Source organism: Sesamum indicum, linkage group LG11 (genome assembly GCF_000512975.1).
Source record: "Sesamum indicum cultivar Zhongzhi No. 13 linkage group LG11, S_indicum_v1.0, whole genome shotgun sequence".
Classification (NCBI taxonomy): Eukaryota; Viridiplantae; Streptophyta; class Magnoliopsida; order Lamiales; family Pedaliaceae; genus Sesamum; species Sesamum indicum.
This window is the reverse complement of record NC_026155.1, coordinates 14,688,643-14,700,218: the sequence shown is the minus strand read 5'-3', so window position 1 is coordinate 14,700,218 and position 11,576 is coordinate 14,688,643. Positions and strand designations below refer to the sequence as shown.

Here is an 11,576-nt window from a genome sequence, read left to right as displayed (position 1 = left end):
TTTTTTTGTTTTTTTAAATTATATATAAAATTAATTTTAATTTAATTAAAATAATATTTTATTATATAAATAATTAAGTAATTATTATATAAAAAAATATTTTATTATTAATAGAAATATATCATATTTTAATTAAATAATTATTATATAAAATAATATTTAATTCTTAAATACATATATATAATATTATATGTTAAATGTGAGAGAAGGGCAAAAATATCAAAAAAAAATATATTTTTATAGAAAAATCGCAGTCAAAGCGCGTGTGGCCCAATTTTTGTACGGAGGGGGTTTTTTGAACTTTATTTTATATCATAGGGGGTGTATTTGATACTTTAATTTTCATAGGGGGGTTTTTGAACATTCCTATTATCACAGGGGGGGTCTCTGGATTTTTCCCATATAATTTGTGTAAAAAACAATTTAGACCAAGCGATGAAAGTTGGGAAGTTCGTCTAATATTTTAAATGGAAAAAAATAAGTCTACACAGTGCAGAAGAATGAGGATCAAAATAGTATATAAATAATGAAATCTTGAAATATAATAAATCTCCCATTTGTAAACATTAAAAAAATAGAAAAAAACAATTTTGATATAAGTATTGATCTTGAACAGCCTTGTGAGATAAGTTGAAAATTTACATTCACAAACTAAGAAAAATCAAATGCATTGAACAAGTTGTTTTGAGCAAATCATAGGTAATCCTCAACTCTTCTTCGAATATTTGGACAAAAAACAGGCCCATTTTCAAAAGTGAGGAGTTCAAGATAAGAAGGGTGTTGGTTGAAGGGACAAGAAAAGCGACGATGGCTTTTCAACTGAAGCACCACCACACATCCACCACCACCACCACCTCAAACCACCGCAAACACCTCCATCCAACGTTCACCGCTTCCCCTCAGCCGCGCTTAAGAGTGCATGCTGTTCTTGGCGGCAGAGCTCAGGAGCTGATACAATCGGGTGCCGTCACCCCCATACTACCAAAAGATGCAGCCTCAGCAATGGAGTCCCAAGGATACACATTGCTGGACATCAGGCCAGAGTGGGAGAGAGAGAAGGCACGTGTTTCAGGGTCACTTCACGTGCCGTTGTTCGTCGAGGACAAAGATACTAGCCCCATCACATTGTTGAAGAAGTGGGTTCATTTTGGTTATATTGGGCTGTGGACTGGACAATATTTTACGATGATAAATCCTCGTTTTCTGCAACAAGTGGATGAAATGGTTCCTGATAAAGATTCTAAGCTGCTCGTCGCTTGTGGAGAGGGACTAAGGTAATGAACTGTCTTTTGGACCTTTGGCTGAGAGAAGGGGACTTGTTGAAGATGAATTCCTTAGCATCGTTGTGTTAACACATTTGTATTATATGTATATGAAGGTCAACTATGGCTGTTGCAAAATTACATCAAGGGGGATACAAGAACTTGGGATGGTTGGCCGGAGGGTTCAATCGAGCAGCTGATGATGATTTCCCAAGAGTTGAAGGTAGTGAGAAGTTGCAGTATGCCACGATTGGAGGCGCATCGTATTACTTCCTCAAGTTGCTTATTATATTACAAGCTGTGGGGAAGGAAACGTGATTGCATGCCAGCAACTTTCGTTAAAGGACTTGAGCTCCTAATGCATTTGAGCTATTTCAGTTTTGATTAGTTTAGATGGATCTAGTTGCAGTTGTTTGCCTACATTACTTGAAATATTATTCAAATTGCATAATAAACAAGGGATTGCCAGTTCATCCAGAACACTGTTGCAGCTCCCACTAGCAGATTAATTAAAATGGAAAAATAGAGTTAATCTCAACTCCACGCGACGTTAACTCATGGGCGTTAATCGTAAGTTATTACCTCGTAATTGTATAGTCTGCAGCAGCTTTGAGCTCAGCTAATATTGATTTGTCTGAACCTTTAGAACATATGATTTGAGCAACAACTGTTGGTTCGTATACAAGCACTCTCACATTTGTTTCGATATTTCAATAGCATACTGTACCAAGATCAGGCCATGGGGGAGAAGAAAAGGAAATTCTGCTATCTATACAATACTCTCCAACATTTGACCCTCAAAGAAAGAAATAGAAGGTACAAGACATATATACTGAGAAATACTAGCCAAGGATGCAGGGAACTTCTGTGCTGCTCAAACTGTGTATATCTTTCTCACCCTTTTGGTTCGTCGACGGCAAATAGGGCAAGCTCCAGAAGCTTCCACTATTCTGTAAAGCACAGGTCAGGTTTCACATAATTGAATTGAACTAGTATTGGCTCCTTCAGCGCAATTCTTGGAGCAATTTGTCGAAACTAAATATATATTGATCCATGAAAGCTTTTTCCTAATCTATAGACAGTCAACATCTCGCTCTGATTGTCCACAAGGTTCTTCACCATAATGGACAGTGCATCCAATTTTTTACAATTTTAATTATTGATCTTAACTAGATTTCCACAGATTACAAAATTTATTGGAAGAACTAGTTTCAACTTCCTGACATGGATAATGATTCCTCAAAGTCATTTGTTTAGTTGCATACCATTTGTGAGTGGGATAGTCAAACAGACAATAGAGGTAATGTTAAGAAAAGTTTTATGTCCTATAAACAAGAGTCTCTGACACAAATTTGAAGCATTCCAGAGCCCTTTCTTTTTTTCCTCAATTAAGTTCAAAGAACACAGCCTGTTTCAATATTAAGTCACAAAGACTTGACTTCCTCTACCCTGTGAGTTGAAGTCCTAAGTAAAAGTCTTCATACAACTAGGCATCTCATTTGTGGTATAAACATTTATGGTACCATATGCAGAATAAGAGCACGATATATGTTCAAAAGTGTTTAAACTGGGTGAAAAGGATCTCCAGGCATCTTAATACTTCATGATATTAACGAAGGGTTAGTTACACTTAGACTCCCTCAAAAAATGTGAAACTACACTTTTCCCTAAAAAAGTTTAAAAATTATAGTTACACCCCGTGAGAATTCTTCGTTTACAACTTACCCCTTTTCTCTAGTGTTTGGACATAAAATGCTAACGTCAACAAAAAAAATTATATGAAACTTCCAAATTTACCCCTTATTCAACATTAACCTAGTAATAATTTTATGCTTGTATGGGGATAATGTAATATATATAAAGTCAAAAGAGTGTAAAATATTGTTCCCGAATTATAGTCATTGGATAGAAAGTAACAGTTGATAATAAAAAAAAGTAGTCATCATTTGGTGATTTTTTACTTCCTATATAGAGTTATGTTAACATCATTATTTTACCTATTTCTTGAATATGTTCATTCAAATACTTCATCTAGTGCTTCAAAAAATAGATGCATCAATGGTGTATGCCTCACCCCATTTATAGGAAGTCAAAAGATACAAAAAAAAGTGACTAGCTTTTTTTATTCATAAATGGTTGTTTTCTATCCATTTGCTATAATTCGGGAATAGTATTTTGTTACAGTTACACCCTTTTTTGACTTTATACATAAATAGAAAAATAGTACTGAAAGAATGTCGAATGATAGGTAAAATTGAAAGTTTATGTAAGTTTTTGCTAACATCAGTATTTTTCATCCAAGGCCTAATAGAAGGAGGTTAGTTGTAAACGGAGAGTTCTCAAAAGGGGTGTAAGTCTAATTGTGAAATTTTTTCCTGGAACAAAGTGTGATTTCACATTTCTAGAGGGGTCTGAGTGTAATTAACTCTATCAATGAACGCAGCACAAAAAGCAAACACAGTACGCTAAAAATGGGGGGACATTAAGAGTTTTACCTTGTTGCACATGCAAAACAAGCCACGCAGTGCCCGCATGGAAGGAAGAAACAATCTTTAGGAGCATCAAAGCAAATTGCACAAAGACGCCGACTATCTTCATCATCTTTAACTGGCTTTCCACTCTGCACAGCTCCACCTTGTGCATCATGCTCATCGTCGTCTGAGACAGAGGCATAAGAGGAACCCGAACTAGAGAGATTATCATCTTTGTGTGAAAGCAAAGGGTTTCTCTCAGATTCAACATCCCCAAGCTGATCTCTTCTCGTGTCTTGCTCAGTGCGTCGAAAATGGTTCAGAAAGTAATTAATGAGTAGCAGAAGAAAAGCCAATCCACCTGTAAGTAGAAGAATTTAATAAATCTACAGATATTCGATAAAACTTGATTTTATTTTCTAGTAAGCTCTAAAGACATCATACCTGTGCCGAACAAGTATATAACCCACCGAGGTCCGTACGAGAGTTTAACATACCAATCAGCACCAACCATACCCTAAAAAATATGGAGAGAAGGATGAAAGGAAATACCACTTTGACTTATTTCCTACATCCCAAATACCAGCCCAGAATTTATAACAGAATGTCATGTTTCTGGTAAAGGCTTTTGCAGGAAATTTATTCCATGTCATCATCATCATTACCATCAGTATGTTCTAACTCTCAATCAAACAGTTATAAACACAGCATAAAACACTATTACTTTTGCGGAAATTCTTAATCAAATCAAATCTTCATCATGGGCTAAGAGTCCAAGAATGGAACTGCTATTGAGCCACGCCTTTGTGGTTTTTAAACAGGACTGCAAGAACTATTCTGCTTCAAGGCCTTTATTTTTCTTTGACTGACTCCATTCACTAACAAAATTAGAGGTGCTCCGCATAAAAGAAACTAAGTTTATACTTTAATGAATATTGATAGAATTTTATTTTTTGCGAAAATAACATTCCAGCTAAAGATAGAACTTACAGGCGTTCGACCAGGAGAGGTAAGAACAGCGGCATTTCCACCTTGCAGAAACAGTCGGAAATTACATTGGCCCTCTGCTGGCGTGCATGTGTAATATGGTTCTGTGGTATTGTAAACGAAAGCCTTTATTCTCATATCCAAATGAACCTGTTCAACATATGAAATTTGAGAACTCAATGCAAATTGTGACGAGTCATCAAGAACGGGATATGGGAAGGATGAAACATAAGCTTTGAAAATAGATTAGTCATGCATTGATCTTGAAGGGCGGAGTTGATTTCCCATAGATTCTCAGAAAAAAGCAACTCCAACCACACTAAAACTATGGAATGGTATCCAGTAGAACATGCCAAAAATCTTTTTCAGTCGAAGGATTCCTCATTCAAGCGAAATAAATTCACAAGTTCCACCAGCGAAGTATTATTGAAAGCAAAATTACTGAGGGTCCTAAAGGTTGATTCATTAAAAAAGCTAGAGCAGAAAAGCATTATGGAAGACTTGCCTTGACAACATCAGCATTCAAGTTACCAACTGCAATGTAATAGGTAGAAGATTCAGACACATCCTTCTGAATTGAGCCATTTCCTGCAGAGAATAAATTGAGTAGGTTACACTAGAAGAAGAGGAACGAGTAAAATGCACTCATTAATCTACCTCACCATGAATTATACTCCATGATAAGGTTGTGCTTGGATCTGATGGATCCGTAAGCCACTTAGCAAGACCTTCATTCCCTGTCAGCATGTAGGGAAGAAAATTAATGTAGCACATTAACCCATGAAAAATCAATGTTAAACAAGATGAGTGTAGACTCCTACACGCCATGACCTTTTACCACATGTCCCAACTTTGTGCGAAAAAAATAAAGCTCACGAAAGAAGGCGCATGCTTGTGCATGTCACTTTCTTTCTCATATCTTCAAAACACTAAATTGTATTAATACTAATACAAACTAGCTAGAGCATGCTACAATTTAGGGCTTGTAAAGAATTCTAAATCTCACCTGTTATCATTCTATCCATGGCCATAAGTATTTGCAATGTGCCTCTTGAACACATGCACCCCTTGATTTTTTTTCCATAATGTGAAAGAATAAATCTTATTTCACAAACTTAGAGGGCAATGAACATATGCCTGTGAAACTGAAATTTACCTTCCGCAATTACAAGAAGAATAGAGGATGAACTTAGGGATTCCACGCTATAAGATATGTTTATTTGAGACCGTTCATTCAAATAGTATATCCATTCCTGCAATATTGGGAAGGCGAAAGGCTTGCATCACCATTCACTCAGCAGAAATTAAAATGTATATATACCCTCCAGAAGTAGAAAGAGACAATAAAGTCGAGGTCAAACACTTCAGTGCAACATCACTCCGCATGACACTCACCTTGTGGGTACTGGGAGGGAGAGTGATCTTGTGAGTCTCGGACCATTCAACCCTAACATCAAGAGGTGGATTTCTATAAAATCCATATAGCTTTGTTCCTTCGGCTGCACCGAGTTCTACCACCTGACATACGCTATAATTAACTTAGAACACAGTGCTGAGAACATTGTCATTACGGGCTAGAAGGCACCCTACCTACAGAAGCAAATCGTAAAGTAGCAAGCAAACTAAATATGTTACAGACATCAAAATACCTTTACAGACTCCACAAACAAATGGTTGGGTGTTATCAATATTGATGTATTAGGTCCAAGCCGCAGTGTCTCAGATCCATACAGCCCAAATGCCACAGTCATGGCTACTGAAATCAGAAACAGAACAGAATATGCAAAGCGAAATATAACGGAAAATTAATTTCCCGCTTCACATACAGAAAACTATGCACAAAAGTTAATTGGATCGAAAGACAAGTGAAAATTTTGAAAAAGAGGTTTTGACAGCAAATTTCTCACCCAATTCCAGGTATGTTTGCCCATTCGAACACAGCCAAACAGAAGAAAAAAGAAAAGGTAAAGTCTCCGACTGGACTAACTAATTAAAAATCCAACAAATACCGAACTCCAAGTGTTTATAAGAATTCAAAAAATAAAATCTCCCATCTAAGACTAGGTTATTGCACATCCAATAACCGTAAGTTTGTGCGTCTCCAGCAGGCAATTGCTCTACCTCCTGTTTTTGTTTCAGCAGTTTGATCCCAATACAACGAACAAATTTCAGCCAAAAGCTTGTAACCATTAACAAACCTGATATAACAAAACTTATTAACCAGCACAGAAATTGAAGAAAATTACCAAGAAACGAGAACGTGGTAGAAGCAATGAAGCAGGACTTGTCGTCATCTCTGAGCGACGAGGAATTCTCATTAGTCATCAAGGAAGCCTCATTATTCATCAATCCATGCTCATAACTCATCCCCGGGAAACGCTCTCCGTGGGAGAACTCCGGAACTCTCTGGGGAAACGGCAGCGGCGGAGACTCCTCAATATTCTCCCATGAGGCCGCGCCAGAAGCATCACCGGAATATTCTCCGGTCGACGGCTGCTCAGCCCGATCCATCATATATTAAATAAAATGAAGAACAAACTGAAGATAAAACTGACAATCTGCGGACGCGTGCGGACTCTATATCGAGGAGAATTGTTGGAATCGTGACAATGAAAGTCTTATTTTTAATTTTGTACCCGGGAAATCACTGGGTTTTGAGGAGGCCATGGTAGATTGAGAAATGGGGAGTGCTTGATTTATTTATTGATTGCCAATAAAGAGTATTGGGGGTGGACTGGTGGTTATGTCATGTAACAATATGGTGGTTGTGGTGGATCGGATTCCCATTGTGGGCTGGTGACTGGTGTGAGTATTCCCAACTCGGAAAGTTTAGGAGTAAATTGTTTTACTGAATTCCACATTTGGTTAATAAATGTTTTTGTATCATATTAAAATTGAACTTTCTTGAAAATATATTAACAATTTTAAATCAATCAATATATTATTATTATTATTATTATTATTAATACATTATTCACTACACAATACATCAAATATTTTTATAAATTATTAATAGATTCAAGTTATTTTTATTAATAATTACATTTACACCTCCTAATATATAGCTTATTTACACAAATCACCTCTGCTTTTGCATAATTATAGTGTTCCCCCATAACAGCAAAAAAGTAATGATAGTTTGTATGATGATATTGTCGTTTCTGATGATGTATGTGTAATTTTTTAAAAAAATATAAATGATTCGTGTAAAAGATATTGACGTTTCTAATTTGATGTGTAATTTTTTAAAATACATGATAGTTTGGGTAAATAAATAATAATTCAGGGATTGTAAATGTAATCCTCCTTTATGTTTCTAATGCAGTTATTTGAAATTATTTTTTAAATATCTCCATTAAATATAACCTTAAATAATCTAAACATTTTTTATAATTTGGTTCTTGTGAATATCTTTTTCTCTCTCTCTCTCTAATTACATGTCTAATTTTGTATATTCATTTTAAATTTAAATTTTGAAATATTATGTTACAATTCAATAAGACGACTAGACCAACGTACAAATAGTCTGAATTATTATCTTGAAACTTGGCATTTTTTTCCACATGGGCTCTTCATGATGATAATTTGATGCATGAATCTAGCTAATTTCAATAATAGTTGCATAAATCAAACTACAGCTGCGAAGTTTAGGTTGGTTTCTATTGTCTTGACTCTATTGTTTTATGTTGCGTACACATAAATGGGTTGAAAGTAAGGATGTAGATAGACATCAATTGAATAAAAAAAAATGCCTTAGTTCTATGCAATTTGTTCAAAATTGCTAGTTTTAGTTGAATGAATAATTGTTTATTAATTAGTGAATTACCATGAAACCCTATGCCAAATAGTTGAGCTGATTATCAAATACATACAAATTTGGGTAAATTATAAGGGTTGATCTGGATTTGTTGTAATTATAAGAAATTACAAATAATCATTTAAAATTGACAAAAGTTTAACAAATACAATGGACAATCGATAGAGAATATAACATTAGGAGATGCGATCTACTAATCTACATATGCATGTAATTTTATGCGTTTGTGTTGATATTTTTCCTCAATTTAGCCTTTCTATATTGAAAGCGTGGAACCAAAACGTACTACGAATTTGTGGAATAGCTTTTAGTTATTACCTCATATCACCTTAAATAAATACCTAATTTGGTCAAATAAAACAAATTAAATAAGTACAATTATATTCATTTTTATAATTGATTCTTATTTTAAACATAACATGCATGGGTAATTAATACAAATATATGTCACATATTTAAATGTACGTGCGTAATAATTCTAAAATTAAAATCTTAATTACTTTTAAAAATATATATTAATTGAATAAAAAATATAAAATAGAAGAAATTTATTAGACGTTGATTGAATCAAGAAAAGAGAGTTTCGGAAGTTGATATGCGAGGAAATGAAAAATTGAGAAAAATAGAGATGGATGAAATATTTAACCCAAAAAATAATTGTAGATCCAAAAATATATTTTTTGGACATCAATTATATAAATGTATAGATAGATACTTGACTTGTGATAAGTTTATGATTTGAGAAATTATACATAGTACTCGTTACGTAGTTATTTATCTAATGATTATAAACTAAGATTTTAGTTTCTTGATTAGTTTACCCTGTGAATTTTTTTATTAAAACGAATCCAAAGATTGGACTGATCCGTTATTTTTGGAATAGAAAGGGGGTTTGATTGTGTAGGGCTTGAGGGGTAGGTCCACCATTTTCTTGTTTAAATTTAGACACGGACAATTTATTATTAGCATTTAGAACCTAAGTCCAAAATAAATAGAGTGGGTGTAGTAGACAGTTCCCGCTTCTGACTCTTACCAGTTACCATCGAAAATCCCTCGGTAACTGCGCACCGGAACGAGCAATAATGACCCAATGACGACGCCGTTTCTCTGGCGTTCGTATCCTCTGAGCGTTTCTTCCAAGATGACGGTTCCGGTGCCGCCGGAGTCACCATCCTACAGCAGGCGGCCAGGGGTTTTGAGGTGCGTCGTGATGATCGTCGCTGCGGCGGTGGTGTCCTGTTTCTGCCTCCAGAGAGCTGCTGACTCCTGGATCCCAAGTGCCGCTCACGTGTTCCCAAGCTTTGATTACAGCGGTTCCCCTTCCTCGGTCAGCCTCCTTTTCATTTTACTCCTGTCACTATCTTAATTTTATTTAATTCATTTTTCTTTTGTTTTATTTATCTGTTCTATTTCCCTTTGTTCTATGGATGAATTATTTGATAGAAAGGGACAGTCATCGTGAGCTGCAGGTAGAGACGTACAATTGCTACTGATTATAGAAGTTTCTAGTACTTAAATCTATCTCTTCGCATCTATATATGACAAAAAGAGGCAACATCTAGTACCAGTTTACATATATTTTATTGTTATACAGGTATTAAGACACTCCATAAAAACGAAGGAACAAAACAGAAAGAGAAGGAAACAAAATTATAGACTATTTTGGAGTTAATAAAAGTAGTTTAGTTTTTATATAGTAATTAATTTTTTTTCATGAATGTGCTTATATGGATCTACTTATTTATGTTTCTTTGTATTTTCATTTTTGTACTAATATATCTTAGATGCAACTGAAAATCAAGTTGGCAAGTGTTTTGGACAATTGAGGCTATCTTATACAGATTGAACTGTTAGAAACGTTGCATACAAACATGATAGCGTGAGAGTATTGATTTTATGAACTAAGCACTGTGTATCTCACAAACTCAAAACGATCGGTTAAAAGATCGCAGAGCTAAAGACAGTTGGCTAAATATAGGAATGCTTCAAATATTGGATGATTCATGTCTACCAAGATTTTCATTTCACTGTTTTTGTTTGTCTGATTAATATAATTAGCCTCAAGAGTTTAATGGCATTGCTGTGGCCAGGATGCATTGCTAGTTTATTAATGCAGAGATAGACACACCCACACCCCTAGAGCAGACCAGTATCCTGTCTGGAAAATTGGATCATCTAGGAAACGACGAGAATGTGTCGGTAGTTGTTGCTTCGAAAATCGTATGGTGATGACATTTATATTTTTGTCAGACCAATTGTCTGTTGTTTCTTTTCTGGACCTTGTATTCTGGGAATGCATTTCAGGCATGATGGTGGCACTATGATTGTTTATTCTATTTGAAGAGAGTCAAGAGAATTGAGTCTGTTGCACGTTCATCATATGCATGGTGGACAAAAGTATAATTTGTGAGTGTCTCTGTCATTATAATGGTTTCCCACATTACTTCTAAAACGGCTATTATTAATAATAAGACTTATATGCAGATCTCTCTGCAAACTTGTGTTCATTTCTATTGATTCCTAGACTTTATTAGAATGGAGTTTTCCACATTTGTATTATAATATGTATTGATGGTTTTGCATATAACCTAATTCTGAATTAATTTCAACTTTGACTTAGTGTCTTCATCTTTTGACAATATAGATCTCATGATATGCAGTCAACGTGAAGGATTTTCAGTTTATCTTGCTGTTACTCAATTAATTAAATAATGCGTCTCATTTGTTATTAACCATTGTGGAACTTTACCTCGGTCTGGGCTGTTTTAGTTTAATACTAAGATATTCTCTTGTGTTCTCTTATGGCATATGATAGTGCACCGATAAGATTCTTTGCCATGGTTCATAACTTTACCATACTTTATTTCTAATTATTTCATAGTTGTTGTAGGACAGTGAGGAGTATAGTCTTGAAAGAGTTTTGAAGGTTGCTTCTATGCAAGATAACTCAGTGATCTTAACAACCTTAAATGAAGCATGGGCAGCTCCAAATTCAGTTATTGATCTCTTTCTTGAGAGTTTCAGAATTGGAGAGCATAC

At 35.0% G+C, this 11,576-nt stretch overlaps 2 protein-coding genes and 1 pseudogene across 3 annotated transcripts; 2 read left to right on the top strand and 1 right to left on the bottom strand.

The window, feature by feature from the left end:
* Nucleotides 656-1,742, top strand: LOC105174568 (rhodanese-like domain-containing protein 10). Its single transcript, XM_011096711.2, has 2 exons — nt 656-1,274; nt 1,379-1,742. Exons 1-2 carry the CDS (start codon nt 808-810, stop codon nt 1,578-1,580), a joined length of 669 nt encoding a protein of 222 aa, XP_011095013.1. The 5' UTR covers nt 656-807; the 3' UTR covers nt 1,581-1,742.
* Nucleotides 1,940-7,517, bottom strand: LOC105174567. Of its 2 annotated transcripts, none has more exons than XM_011096710.2 (10): nt 6,967-7,517; nt 6,370-6,473; nt 6,116-6,238; nt 5,877-5,973; nt 5,383-5,457; nt 5,226-5,308; nt 4,724-4,870; nt 4,178-4,250; nt 3,758-4,094; nt 1,940-2,212 (listed from the first exon to the last, which is right to left on the bottom strand). In XM_011096710.2, the coding sequence occupies exons 1-10, from the start codon at nt 7,232-7,234 to the stop codon at nt 2,137-2,139; spliced, it is 1,383 nt and encodes a 460-aa protein (XP_011095012.1). In that variant the 5' UTR covers nt 7,235-7,517; the 3' UTR covers nt 1,940-2,136. The 2 variants fall into 2 exon arrangements, with proteins under 2 accessions (XP_011095012.1, XP_011095011.1); XM_011096709.2 differs by having other exon boundaries at nt 6,370-6,476; nt 6,967-7,515.
* LOC105174566 overlaps nt 9,490-11,576 on the top strand; it is a 3,974-nt pseudogene continuing 1,887 nt past the window's right edge.